Genomic DNA, 15,107 nt, shown 5'->3' with positions numbered 1-15,107 from the left:
CAAACTCTCTTCGGCAGGATAATTGAATTATCAACGTTCTCCTAACCACTAGCATTAGAAAACACTGAGAAAAAGTAAATTTCTGCTGAAGATGATTCTTTAAAAACTTTTTACGTGTCACCCGGGTGAACATAACATATTTAGAGATGTTGTCACAGTTGTGGAAACATTAAGAAGTAATTTTCTCAGACAGTGTCCTGGAAGTTTTAAGCAAGGCAAATAAAAAAAAAATCAAACATTGTAGGCACACAAAAAGCAGGGTTTTTTTTTCGTTCTTAAGATAGTTATTGTGTGTGTGATTTTAATAAGTTCATTTGTTTTACACAATTTTTTTTCACATAACAAATGTTCTGCAACATAAACGTTCAGGTAAATCTGCTACAGAGATTTACCCGAACAATGAGACGGCTAAATATATAATACAAATGCATAAAAAATATAATACTTTGATTTCTCTGTGAAGAGGATTTAAAACAAACAACTTTCATTTTCCATGGACTTTATGCGTAAAGAAAATTTTTTTATATGAAGACTTTGATTTTTCTTTTTTTCAAAAAAACAGATATTACATGGTTACATTTCAGTCTTTTTGACAATATACATAATTCTACTCTTTCACACTTTTAAAGGTATTTATTATTAACATTATATCATATGGTTAAATGGTTTAATCAGCCGATTCATGCGAAATTGTTACGAGGACAGCAGGAAACTAACAGAATCTATTTTTTGCACATGTTTGTCCTAAAATTGTGTGTATCGAGAAAACTAACATTCATTAAACATTTAAACAACACAAAAAAGTAACAACTGCCAATAAATACAATTATTTTGTTATTCCAAAATAGTTTTTGGTAAACATACGACAAATTACATAGAATCAAAACAATTTGAATATGATTTTTGTATTTGAAAACAATAATATAACGAGATAAGAATTGTCATTAGTAAAAAAATGAAAGTTTCCTCATCATGGATATGTTTGATAGGTGTGAAGCACATCCTGAATGACTGCTTGATTCGTTATTTATTATTCTCTTACTCTGACGAAAAAACCATTAAGGATACACTGCCTGGCCAAAAAATAGCATAGTCTAATGTTTTGTTAGATCGCTTTCAGCAAGAATTATGCACTCATTTGTCATAACAAGTTTATGAGGTCGCGCAATATCTCAATATTTATGTCTAGTCAGATTTGCACCAATGTTTTTATTGATTTTCAATGCATTAATCTCGCCGATGAATGACTCCTCAGATTATTTTTTAACGAGTCTCATAAGCTCTGAAATGGATTTGGTTGTTAACTTTGTGCAGAGAAATCCAAATGATAAAACTAATGTAAACTAAACACATGATCACTTTCAGAGAAGAAAGTATCCATTAGGGAATAAAGCTGGTCATTAAATATGTCAAGTTACTCAACTGAATTAATTTTGTTGCTAGACAGTATTAATCTCTAAGGCTTGTATAGTAGGAACACTGATACACACAGTACATGCATGACTTTTTTTTGGCCATGCAGTGTACACATAGATCATTGGACAATGTACTTTGATAATATGTAGGATAAGGTCTCTAAGCACAAATATTTAGTATGTTTACTCTGGAAGAAGTAAGGTTAGCACTACCTGACCTATCTGATACAGCAGTTGCCAAAGCCTCCACTTCCAGGCACATGCATTGGCAAACTTTTTCAAAAGCATCAAGCCAAGCCAAAGATATGCCAGACTAAGTGGCTGGAAAAAATAGTTTTTTACAATCGTTATACTTATTGGTTACTGGAATTTTGAGGGACATCTTAATGTCATAGGAGTTAGTAGTGACTCAATCTGTAGAGATTGTTTATATAAGGAAGAAACCACTATTCAATTTCTTTGTGAAATTGAAATGTACTTTGCACATAGGTTTAAGCACTTGGGTCATATAATAATACAATAGACCTCTGATCGCAATGCTAGGTTCCACAGAACCACCCACTCCAAGTCTAAATCGACAATCATTATCACCAACAGGATACATAATTACTGGAAGAAGAGAGGTGCAAATGTTTAACGCTTGCAAACCAGTGGTGAAAAAAGAAAGGCAGGAAAAACTTGATTCACAAGGGAATTTATACACAGCCTGAAAAGAGAGGGAGGAGGAGGATTACAAAATTAAACAATCACTTCCATAACTTGTTAAAACTACAGTACAATTTCGATTAATCAAGGCACATGGCCAGACAAGGGTCAGATGGTCAATATCTCTTTCAGTGCGTTTTAGTTAACAAATATAAGCACAATGTAAATTGGGAAGTAGTAGCAGGCATGGATTTAGAGGAATGGTCAGGAAGGGACGATTGTGTAGATTTTTCTGGATCGCCCTGTATTTTAAAGGACAGACTAATTTGTCCCATATTATCTGGATCTTAGGATGTGCACCTGGATAACAGCAATTGAAAGACTAAAGTTATAAATCAATCAACAGCATCATCATGGAATGCGGTGTTGGAAAAACTATGGTCAGAGACTGAAAATGATTTGCGCTAAAAGTGACTCAAGAAAGGCAAACTAAAGTGTAGAATATAAAAAAAAAAAAAGTTTGACAATATTAATGAAGTAATTTTTGTTTAGTTGGCAACGTGCTTTTATGTCTGGTGTCATTTTACAAAAGAAGGCCAATGGAATTCTCAATCTTTAATGAAAACTCTGCGGTGACATGCCATTCATGGCATAAATCAAGGTTGGTAAAACAAATTTGAGAAATGGCATGTATGAAATTAGAGAGCTTGATATGTATGGAGAAAATTTATCAGACAAGATAAGTTTACTGTGGATATCTGAGACCCCAGTTGATTGAAATTCTACTGCACTTGTGAACACAAATCATAATGATCTTTCACTATTGTTATTTTATAATCTTGCAGTGCATAAAAAAAAGGAAATTCGCTCTATTTTCAAACAATCCAACTTTGAAACAATACATTCCATTCACAAAATTTAACTTAGAAATACCAATTATATCTAATGTACTATTGATAAATACATCTCCAAAAACTTTAGGGTCATTAAAAAAAATGCATACATAATACAAAAACATTCACAATGAAAGGTTTTTGAGCATCTTTTGAAACATAAGAGGTAGAGTATCTTTTTTTCACCTGTAACAAATATTAGCGTATCAGTTCTAAAGAAAAATCCAGTCTCTTCGGCTGTTTTTTTTCTATTCAACAAGACTATAAACTGAGATCCTTTGTTCCAACTCAACACACATGAAATAATAAGCTGCTCATAAAATTATATAATCAACGCTTGTTATTACGACCCCCCCCCCCTGTTCCACAGAAAATGGACGTTGTTATATCAGAAATAAAACATAGCACAGTTGTTATATGAAAACATTTGAGACTTTTCCTACCGGTCGTTGTAATGGAATGGTCGCTATAACACGCGGCGACTGTATTAGTCATTTCTACAGCTATGGCAAATAGATAGGTAACTTTTGTATATGGTATGTTTATGCATGCAAATAGTCCTAATAATCTGAAGCAACAGATCTTGTACTGTAGAGTCTCGATAACTTGTCTTGAAAATTCAAGATTCTGGATAGTTCAAGGCACCAGAATTTTCAAATATTTCTCTTGAAAACACTTTCTATAAACTGAAAACACATTTTGATTCATTTTTCCTAAGAATACCAGTAATTTAAGTTTAAATGGCGGAAGGACTTTCTTGAAGTGAAGGGGGTCTTGATCCCTGTCTGTGGTTTTTAGTAGACCCACAGACTTTTTCAACACCCCTTCTATAGTAAATTTGTAGTGCAAAAAACCAAAAAATAAATTTCATATCAGCCCTTGTAAGAAGTCTTGGTTAAGTAATCAATTTGCAATGAATCGAGAACAAAACAGGTAATCATAAGTATAAATACATAGGTCTAAAGCAAAAAAGTTGGAAAAATTGTACTTCGTCGAATAATAATAAGTTCTATTTTCAAGATTAACTTCAGTTAGAATGCTCATGTGAACGAAAGTCTGAAGAAGCACCACCAGTCAGGTGGCCTTCATATTTTTACCTCACTAAAAAGTTTTACCTCACAGATACATTTACCATAAAATCAATATGGTAATGTGCTCCACCCCCAACACAATCAGAAATTTTTTTTTTTGTAAAAACAATTACAATATCAAAAGGAAATACCTTTATATGTTATCTTAATCACTTTCTGTCAAATTAAAATACTTTTGAAGGTTAGTAACTCAAAATGTTTCTGGAAGGAGTTCCTTGTGGCTCTTCCGAAGTTTGATCCTGCCTGTGCTGTCCCTTCCTACAACTCTGAGAGTCATTTTATATTTTTTGGGTAATCAAGAGTTTTCAGTAATTGATGGTGGTCCCAATCACCTCTGATTATCGAGAGTCTACTGTAATTATTAAAGACTGGTGTTTGAACAGGAGTGAATATACAAATCTCTAATTTTATTAAAATGTATAATAATGAGGAAAAAAATGTTAACAATAGATTCAACATATATAATCTCTTTTAATAAAAATAGTAAACAACAAAATATTAAATATATTAGTTTTCACTACAAAATGCCCCTCCCCCCCCCCATTGTTGTGTTAATGTTATCTAAAGGGAAACCAAGAACGTTACTGTATATTGAGACACAAAAGTCTTCAATATAAAAACCAACACTGAATTTAGTCTTTTAATTTGTAAATTTGAAGAAATAAAAAAAAACGTTTTTTTTTTTTTAATCACAAAGACTGACTAGTCCACGAATATAAAAAAAAGACCATGAGTACAATCCAATATGGGTTTCCATGCGTGAAAAAAAATGTTATCAATGGAAAGACAGTTACGATAAAAATTATAAAAATGCAAGTAAAACGTGTTAGAATAGACCAAGGAAAAATGAACTAAACATTGCTATTCTACATGCAATTATATAAATGCTACCAACACTTATGCCTGGAGACAGTGAAATGCCTTGCGACATACTACCCCTAACACTGCATTAAAAATAATTCATTAAGTGGATAGCTACTTATTTATTGACATGTAACTTAAATTGCATGAAAAGACACCGGTCAGCTGATGTATGTATATATCCTTCACTAATACATTGTAATCTCAGATCTTTACTAACTGGTGCAAATTATAGTTTTTGGATCGTAAGAAACACGAAATATATGATAATAAAAATGTACAAAATATCACACAAGTAAGATAATATACAACGTTGTTGATCAAGGTGTAGAAAACAAATTATAAAATAAAACAAACGGAAAAGTGACAGCGAATAAAGTTAATAATTACGAACATGAATGCAAGGATCTCTTACAAAAAAAATAACATGACGTGAAATAAACAAATTATATGAAAAAATAATAAATATGAGCGAAGGCAGTTATGAACACTGATATATTCATTTCTGTTTAGTTCACATTTGAACAAAAGTATTCACACATACAAATTAAAAACTCAGAAACTACAATTATTATGATTCCTATTTGTGCAATATTCATTGTGACAATATTACATGAATTAAGTTTTCTTTCCTATAATTATAGTACTCAACTAAAAAAAAAGGGGGGGGGAACATTAACACATGAATTTTTGGCACAGTGATATATTTTCTAAAACACAGAACTTAGCTTATCCAGCCTAACTGGGACCAATCTGGATTTTCTGTAATCTGGTCAGCCAGATTACAGAAAAGATCAGGGTAGACTGAAATCAGAGAGAAATCGATCACATTGTGTATTGAATCTGCCAGGTACATTCTTCATATAGAAATATCAAGTCACATAAATGTTATTCAAATATAAGGCTTATGAATTACAACAAAAAAATTAGAAAATCATAATATATTTTATAGAGCTGATAGCACACTACAAAATACTGTACATACAGTGCAAATAAGGTAACTTACAATATCAATCAAGAAACAAGATTTTAAAAGTTTATTTGGTTTACAAAAGGCTGGATAAGAAAGGTTCTACCGTAGAGTTTGACGAATTGAAAAAAAACTCCAACACCAGATGAATTTCTCAAAAGTCAAGCATTTTTTTTTCCAAAATAATATTGTTTTAAAACTTTCCTGGGAGTTGGTAGACACTGATGTGTGAATTCTAATTCTCTCTCCCCCCCCCCCCCCCCACCAGACTCGTATTTAGGAATAACAGATAATTTCAGATGGCAGTACAATTTTTTTTAGTAGCCCCCATTTTATTATATTTCGGTAGCCAGAGTGTGAAACACTTATCTTTCTTCGAAACATATATGAGAGCAAACAAACTAATTTATTTTAAGATCATATACAACATATATATTTTGAACATCATCCGAAGATTTATTTTGACGTGTGGCTAAGTATTAGTGAAAAATAAAAGTTCAGTGAATTGAAATTGAAATATTTCACATGACAATTCAAATGTCTCATTTGGCCATACTCAATGTTGTTAGCATATCCATGGGAAAATGAGTGATTGTGAATAAGTAGTCATTAAAATGTCAGTTTATACAATTCATCATCAAAACATTGGATCTGTCAATATGTAAATATAAATATGATGAGTGTAAGTAACATTTATTACTTTATAGAAAAAAATTACTTTGAGGAGTCGATACTACTAATCGATGTGGCAAAAATACATCAATAAAATGCATGAAAAAACAAACTTTTAGAATTGAATCACAATTAGACACATACAATAACTAAGTCGGAAAACGTGACATTTTGTAAAAATTAAATTACTTCGTAGGGTTAAGACTTAAACTTTTATGTTTCCATCACAATTATTTGTATTCGGATAGTTTTAAACAGCTGATTCAAAACAGTAATCATACCTGACTAGCAATGGTTATTACAGCACATATTTATAAATGTATATAGCAGCACAAGCTCACTGTACATTCCACTCTTTCAGAAAAATAATATATATATATTTACAATACACACACACAAAGCAAAACAGTACTTTCATTTTCATCAAAATTCAGTCACTTTCACCAAGGAGGTAGACTAACATCTTGTAATGGGGAAATAATTTTTTGGAGAGACAAAACAATAAAATTTACTGAACTAACTTCTTTAACACTTTCTATGTCAACTGAAGTAATGAAGATTATTTGGTTTTTCACAATGGGAAAGTTTTCATATGTCTGGAACATTTGCTTCAATCTTCCTAAATGGGTGCAATTAAATAGATTTCATATAAGTTGATGGAACCCGAGAAAATAATATTGACTGCAGAAAAGTTGCTAACAATCATCAATAATGCTCTATACATAAGATTCTATTTCTTTCAAAAAATGCTTATTTACAAATCAAGCGAATAATTCAACAGTATAATAATATATTTAAGATACACGGAAAAATATTTTGACAAACTCTGGAAATGATGAGCCTTTTCAGAAGCAGAAAAACAAAAAAAAAAACCACTGAAACAAATTTCCCTGAGCATTGACTGATCTTCAGATCTAATATGGCATAGTAAAATTGTTGTGTCATATTGGAACTAGAACAAAACTGAATAATATTTTTATGGTTTCATCCATATCACATTTTTTTCTGAGTCAGGAGCATTGTTTGTAATTTAGAATCAAATTTCGTAATTCATCTCATTGCAAGAAAATAGTTTCTGAAAATATCAGAACGGTAATATGGATAGATGAACTCTGCTATTGATATGTGTATAAAAGAAAATTACTATGTAATGTATGTTAAATGTAATCTTTTTTTATACTTAAAAATACATTAAATTTATGAATTTGTTTTTATCAAAGGTGATGATCTGATGATTTAATTCATATAATTTAACAACTCATCTCGTGGCTGCCCAGTAACCTACCTTAGAGGAAACTGATTACGTTCACAATTTAAAAAACTAGTCTAAAAGAGAAAACTACAAAAAATTGGGTTGGGTTCAAAATTTTTGCGGGCAGATTGGTCAGCCCTGGTATAAATAATCAAATAATCACTTGTTAGCTGATGTGAATACGTGAATGTGTGTGTATAAATATGCGAATAAAGAATATCTTTGAAGCGCTAAGTTGAATTATTTCATAGAGTTTTATCACCATTTTGAAATATAAATGTACATTTTCTTGTTTTTTTTTAAAATATGATCAAAATTAGAACTTCCATGCAGCATAAAAAAACATTGCTATTACAAATGTCAACAATTATAGGGATAAAGTAAGAAAAGATGAGAGCAAAGCCTTGTCAAGGTTTAAAGCCATTCAGGTTCATTTTGAAAAGAAACTTAAACTTCAAGGCTAATTTTCAGAAAAGTACAGTCACAATAAACCGCCATTTCTGGTATTTATAGATTACATTTCTTTCTATTTTTGAAATTCCAGTTCTTTAAGCCTAGTGAGGAGGTACTGAATACGTTTTTCCTCTTTTATGAATATCAATTAAGAATTAAAAATTATCACCTTTCACATAGCATGTCACAAAGAAGAAAAATCAAACCACTTCGCTTCAAACAATTAAACCTACTTAGTCATAAAGATTAATTCAATTAACACTCATTCATGCATTTTAGTGAAAATCAGGAATAAAGACATAATAACTAAGCAATAAATAACTTCCTTGCTTACATTAACCAACCATCAATAAAAGTCTTAAGACTTTCATTTTAAACAACACAGAACACAAAAGTGCATCATCTCAAAATAATTTTCTATCAAGGAAACTGGAATATTAGTCTACCTCATTGACCAGCTATAAATCAAAAATAAATGAAAATTCATGAAACTGCACACAAATTGTTGATCACAAAGATACATATGTAACACAGCTTTGTTTCCTTTGTTCCGCACAGAAGTAGAAGGGATGAAGAGGACAAATATATATATGGCTTCTCACTTCGCTTCTTATTTATTTATATATATTTGTGTGTGTGAAGTATGGCTCATTTTCTCCCCGATATATTTATAATGTGTCACTCTATTATTAAATTATTTTTAAGCACTAAAGCGCCCAACAACATGCGGGCACTAATGTTCAAAAGACAAATATTCGACCAGAGTTAGTTTTCCCTCTTTTTTTTTATAAGACGCAGTCTATACACAGATGAAATGTAAATCAACAAATCATGCCAGCAAGCTTTTGATATGCTTCGGGGTGGAATCATCGTTCAAGTGACGAGTTGTGTACCTATAAAATACGTACAAATGTGTTGAAGGGAAAAATCAAACCAACTGAAAGTTCATATCTCCTAAAACTACCAATGATCATACTATAATGATGCTTCTTACCTCAAAGCATTTAGCAGTCCTTCCACAACATTAGGAGGCTGATCTCTAAGAACTTTAATTGACCCTTTGACCTAGAAATAATGCAAAAAAGTACTTATATTAATATATTTTACCCTAATATAATGAAGATAAGCATGCTTTAGCCAGCTAGCTGGTTAGGACAGCATTTTGCCGTTTGCCATCACAGCCATGCATAACCGTGGTTGCCATTTGGACAAATCATGCACGTGTGCTACCACTTGTACAGTCATCTACTTTATTATCTCGCCACTAGATAGAGCTGAACAATTATATGTCAAGGTCTGCGATTATTATTACTATTATCTTCATCATGCTTTGCAAGACTGCCTTCCCAAGCGTTTTTTTTTATTTTGGATTCCCTTGCCAAGATGCATCTGTTTCATTACTCATATATCTTTTAGCAAAGATTAAGTTGCTATGGATCCACATAAATACATCAGCAGCACTTCTTACAGTCACAGGACATATTATGCACCTAACCCCTCCCTCACTTTTAGGGTCTCGAAACATTCACAGATGTTTATCTTTTTTTTTTTACAAAGGACCCTTTCCCTAGCAGTGCATTGCATGGGCTATTTGACCCTTTCTACCACATAAAACACATATAAAAATTCACTTTTCTTGTTTACGACTTTTCAGTTCAACAAGTTATCCTCAGTTTGCCTTTGTACATCCCATTTGAAGGTTGTTGATAATTTTGCACTTCCACACTGTTTTTATTTGATCCATTCAAACTAACTTTTAGCCTTTTGGCTCGACTATAATGATGACTGACTGATGATGATAACAAGAAAGCTCTCTCATAAAAGGTGTGTTGTGTGTTCTAAAGCTAAAAACGAAAAGAAACCAACTAATAGTGCCCCGATTGTAATGTTTCTTAGTGCCCTGCTCCATGTTTTGAAATATATATATCACACACATACTGAATACTAGAGTAACACTTGAAAAACTTTTTTTTATATATTTTCTATCTTATAATTAGTATCATACAAGGAAAAAATATTCCTATTTACATGCCCTTTTATATTTCAATACATCATTTTAACATGAATTAACAAGAAATATTTTCCTGCATTAATTATAAACTTGAACAACCCCCCATGCTATTATTTCATTTAATTAAGAATTCAACATTTCTATTTAGAACACTAGTTAGTAATTACTTTTAAGTTATTTTTTCATGATGGTTTTAAATGTACAGCAAAGAACACAAACTCAGTTTTGATTAGGACTGGGAATAGATTAATATTTTAAACTGGTTAATCAAAAAAACTTAATTCATTAATTGAATATTTTCAAATGTTATTCATTCATAGCAAATAGTGTTGGTAACTATGTAATATTAATTGATGCTGTAAAAACATATTCTATTCATTTCACGCATCTATTCACTGAATGGATGTAAATAAATTAACAAATAAAGGTCGCCCGCTTGAAACTATTTAATATTGCCCCCCCCCCCCTGCCAGAATCATGAGTATATGCAAATTTCTAGAACTTAAAAAACGACTTTTGAATGTTTACTCTTCTCATGTTACTCTATGGAAGTTGTTCTAAAATGTGTTTCAATAGGGGATGCACATTTGAGCTTTTCTGGAAAAAATTAGCAAAATAAATGATCCAACCAGCTGATAAACCCAGGAGTGAAAATGTACACGTTTATGTCTCTGGCATAAGGGGGACAATATTGCTGAACATACTTGTCATATCCTGGAATTTCTTAACTTTGATCTTGTCATTTTTTTAAAATCAGTAATTTTAGAAATCATCACTAGTTTTCATTGAATCGACTTTTTGTTTCCTCATGTCGAAAAATTTGATCAAAATATTGATTCAAATATTTTTAAATACAGTCACTTATCAGAAATGTTATGTATAGGAACATAATTTACGACATTTAATCGATTCAGTCAAATAAATCAGGTAAAATTATAAACTGTTAATAAAAATTTTAATCGTATTTTGATCGAATTGATCAAATCGATTAACTCAACTAAAATTTTTAACTGCCATTAACAAATGATAGATTAACCAACTTGATTAATCGGACCAGCCTTAGTTTTGATGTTTTCAGAAAAAATTTTATCAAAAAAATATTTTAATAGCTTCAGACTTCCCTAAAAAGGGAAAAAGCATGCACATATTCAAAAAAAAAGGCACCATGGGTAGCACTCGGAGAAATTAATTGGTGAGTTGACTGGTTAATAAACAGAATGGCATGAAAAACCTGACATACATTTTTTTACATATTGATTATATTATAAAATTTTGATAATCAATTTCACTTTACTCAATAAATTTTATAGTAACTTTTTACAAGTATTCAAAGATTAATAACTTATTACATCAATATGGGCAGATTTGGCAAAAGCTCCAACAGGATGAACATGGTCATAAAGTATGATTAAGCCAACCATGACACGTAGTACAAACAGTATGGTTTCCTCACTTCTGAAGCGAGCACAAAATTCTCTGAAATGACAAAAGTTAAATTATGACGTAATCAACTGATATCAAGTGTACATACTTCTGCACATATTGGTTGAAAAAAACATTAGAAAAGCATATTAGATGAGATATATATAACATTTGCACACCTGTTCTCGACCATCCTTTGACAAACTTTTGCCATTGTACCCAAAGTTTCTGTGGTGTTCTCTATGGGTAAGTCTTTGTTTTCGGAAACAAACCTCATAGTAGAGTCACTCAGAACCTTCAACATGGGAGTTGCATGAGCATAAAACAGAGACATTCTATTTGCTAGTTCATTCGGCACTTCAAGTTCTTCATCAATTGGCTCCTAAGGAATGCAAATTAAAAAAAAAGTAACATTTCACCATATAATTAAGTGATTGCATAAAAAAACATCAATTTAAGGCTGAAATGTACATAACATGTTACGTACATTTCATGTACAAAAACATGTTATACACAAGCATGTAGGAATTCGTGTGTTTGATATTGTAACTCTGCTCTTTTTTACTTCCTCTGTCTGTGGATATGATGCAGATCTTGAAATGAATCTTCCTTCCAAAAATTCATTTTTGCGTCATATTTAGTTATCTATGATTATGTATGAATAAAGGAAGAGTAGCATCACCTCTTCTTATCGACTATACATGTTTTCCTAATATGGCATTAATCGATGAGTCAGAGTATTTATTGATTATATAGCTTTTATTACTCTGGAATTTTTTTACAATAGATCAATGCACTCTTACTATTTTACCCCCATCACCCACAACGCATTGCCCACGATCTACAGCTGGGTACGCTTCTACCTGAGTATTTCTACCCGGAAAGTTACATCATGAAATTACAGTAGACTCTACACCGTGAGTTTTTAGACAGATTTTTTTAACATAGAAGAGAAAAATATGTTACAGCACGCCTTTATACAGAAGTCAATTGACTTCCAGTAATCCAAAAATTTCGGTAATCTGGAACACCCTGGTCTGATATGCTCCACATTATTGATAGTCTACCTTACTTCATTTCAGGAGACACTTCATATAAGTACAATATAAATAGGAAAAAACTTTTATTTTTAATAAAATAATGAGAGTACTATGTTTTTTACCTGGTTAACAAGCCGTAACCTACTCACAGTTCTTCTGTAGTAACTAAAATCGTTCTGTATTGCTGGATTGGTCATCTGGAAGTGTGGCAGAAAACTTCAAGATAAGCATCAGGTTGACTATCCTTATCATCATTTCAATTTAAAAAATTAAGAAATATTTGAATTAATCATAAAAAGCAAAATTCAGAACTCACTTTCAGATCGTCAAACTTCAAGACAAAGTCCAATATCTCTGCAAACTGTTTGACTAGAGCTTGCTGGGTGTGCAGATGCTGAGCAGGAGGCAAAGGACCAGAACATAATTCCCACAGGATGCGAGGTACAACATCATCTAAAATATAGTAGAGCGTCAAATAATTAACTAAATCGGTTAATCAAATTGCAAAATTTTCTTCACAATGTCATGAACAGGGGTCAGCACGGATCATGGCCTCAAAAATAGTGAAAATAGTGACCAAATTGTTTAAAAAAGTGAGCAAATAGTGACCAAAATGTTTAAAAAGTGACCCAATAGTGACCAAAATAATTTTAGAAAGAGACCAAATGGACAATGAATTTTGATTATTACCAAATTGAATGAATTGAAATTGAATTTAGTTTTCACTAAACTTTGTATTTCAATGGAGCTCATCGAAATTGCTTTTTTTACATAATAGTGTGAAATAAATCAAACTCGAATGCATTCTGCTAACCAGAAAAGTTTTGAATAACTTATCAAATTTATCAACAACTATGTGTGAGAGAGTAACATTACATCCTTTCTAAGTAACAGTAGCAATGCCTTTCCCCTCCCCATAGGGGCCGTTAAAGTATTACGTCATCATAGATGGGGGGGAGGGGGTTTCCGATTTGCTGACTTTTGATGACAAGGGGGGAGGTTGAATAACGCTTACGTCATCAACCACCCTTTATGAAAATATGAGTTAGGATTCAGGGGGGGCAGAGCTGATGACGAAATTTTGCTGACAGGGGGGGGGAGAGGGGTCAGTGTTTTGCTGACGGGAGGGGGGGGGGTCAAAAATGGCTAAAAATTTGCTTATGTAATACTTGAATGGCCCCCATATTGCTATCCACAACCCATCTTAAAATCAATTTAAGCCGGAAAAACTTCAAAACGAGAAAACATTTTCACATTCAAAGAAGGAAAAAAAAATGAAATAACACAAAATTTGATGAGAGAATTTGTCCCATCTACATTCTAGTGGATTTTTCATTCATGTTATGCTATGAATGACAGTATACAAAATGTACTTTTTTTAACTAGTACAAATTGATTTACATAATTAGGTTTGTATAATATCTTCCAACAAATTTTAAGAAATTTACTATAATGATTGATTTAAAAAAAAACTAAAATTACATTTTAAACAATATTTTAAATTATTAAATTAAAATATTACTTAAACTACTGAATTAAATAAATTATTTAAATTATTAAATTAACTAAATTATTTTAATTGTTAGGGGCCGTTCAAGTATTACCTCATCATCGATGGGGGGGGGGGGTTGGTTTCGATAATGCTTACGTCATCAACCACCCTTTATGAAAATATGAGTTAGGATTCAGAGGGGCAGAGCTGATGAAGAAATTTTGCTGCCAAGTGGGGGGGGGGGGGGTCAAAAATGGCTAAAAATTTGCTTACGTAATACTTGAACGGCCCCTTATACGTTGAGGGAGGGCAATCCATCCTCCCCCCCCAACGTCAATGGCAGAGCCTACTGATGTATACATGATGTATATCAATTGTCATCTGCCGCACCTCTAAGACCTTCAAGTCTATCTGCACCTATGGCTGGACTGGGAAGGGTGGGTGGGTCTACTCTTTTACAGACGGAGGGGGCTCCAAAATAATACCCTCCCTTGGGCGAGGGAGAAAATAAATCAGTTTTGAAATTGGTTTTTGAGAGAAAAATTTGTAAATACATATTTTTCTTTTTTTTTACACACAACATACACCCCTAGCAAAAAAAAACATTTACTACTTTACCCAGAAACAATATAATTTTGCCCCCCCCCCCCCCCGTAATTTTTAACAGAAAAAGACTCCGCGGTCTTCCCCGGTAAATTTCCCATGAACCTTGTAAGCACCAACGTGGCGACTTTTTTCCGCGCCAACCAATCGCCGTTTTGCGGCGGTCAATTCAAGATGGCTGACAAAGGCCACATAAAATTACAAAAAAATATATAATTTATAACATGAATCAACCAAATATGCGAAAATCGATAGAAATATATCGGGAAATACGGAAAATTAGGATA

At 32.2% G+C, this 15,107-nt stretch overlaps 1 protein-coding gene across 2 annotated transcripts in view; it reads right to left on the bottom strand.

Moving 5' to 3' along the window:
- Window positions 1-270: 270 nt before the first annotated feature.
- Window positions 271-15,107, bottom strand: part of LOC149084245 (CYFIP-related Rac1 interactor B-like) — a 38,055-nt gene continuing 23,218 nt past the window's right edge. The window contains exons 5-10 of one of the 2 annotated variants that reach the window (XM_089234603.1): window positions 13,042-13,178; window positions 12,848-12,922; window positions 11,865-12,067; window positions 11,613-11,739; window positions 9,247-9,317; window positions 271-2,121 (exon numbers count right to left, since the gene is read on the bottom strand). In XM_089234603.1, coding sequence (XP_089090729.1) covers window positions 2,049-2,121; window positions 9,247-9,317; window positions 11,613-11,739; window positions 11,865-12,067; window positions 12,848-12,922; window positions 13,042-13,178 — 686 coding nt within the window. In that variant the 3' untranslated portion in view covers window positions 271-2,048. Of the gene's footprint in view, window positions 2,122-8,100; window positions 9,146-9,246; window positions 9,318-11,612; window positions 11,740-11,864; window positions 12,068-12,847; window positions 12,923-13,041; window positions 13,179-15,107 lie in introns of those variants that run through there. The other variant, XM_089234605.1, reaches the window with a different exon arrangement.

Source organism: Pholcus phalangioides, unplaced genomic scaffold, assembly GCF_987345545.1.
Source record: "Pholcus phalangioides strain wild (caught in Gottingen) unplaced genomic scaffold, Ppha-v1.0 ptg000008l_1, whole genome shotgun sequence".
Taxonomy (NCBI): domain Eukaryota; kingdom Metazoa; phylum Arthropoda; class Arachnida; order Araneae; family Pholcidae; genus Pholcus; species Pholcus phalangioides.
This window is presented reverse-complemented; position numbering and strand designations above follow the sequence as displayed.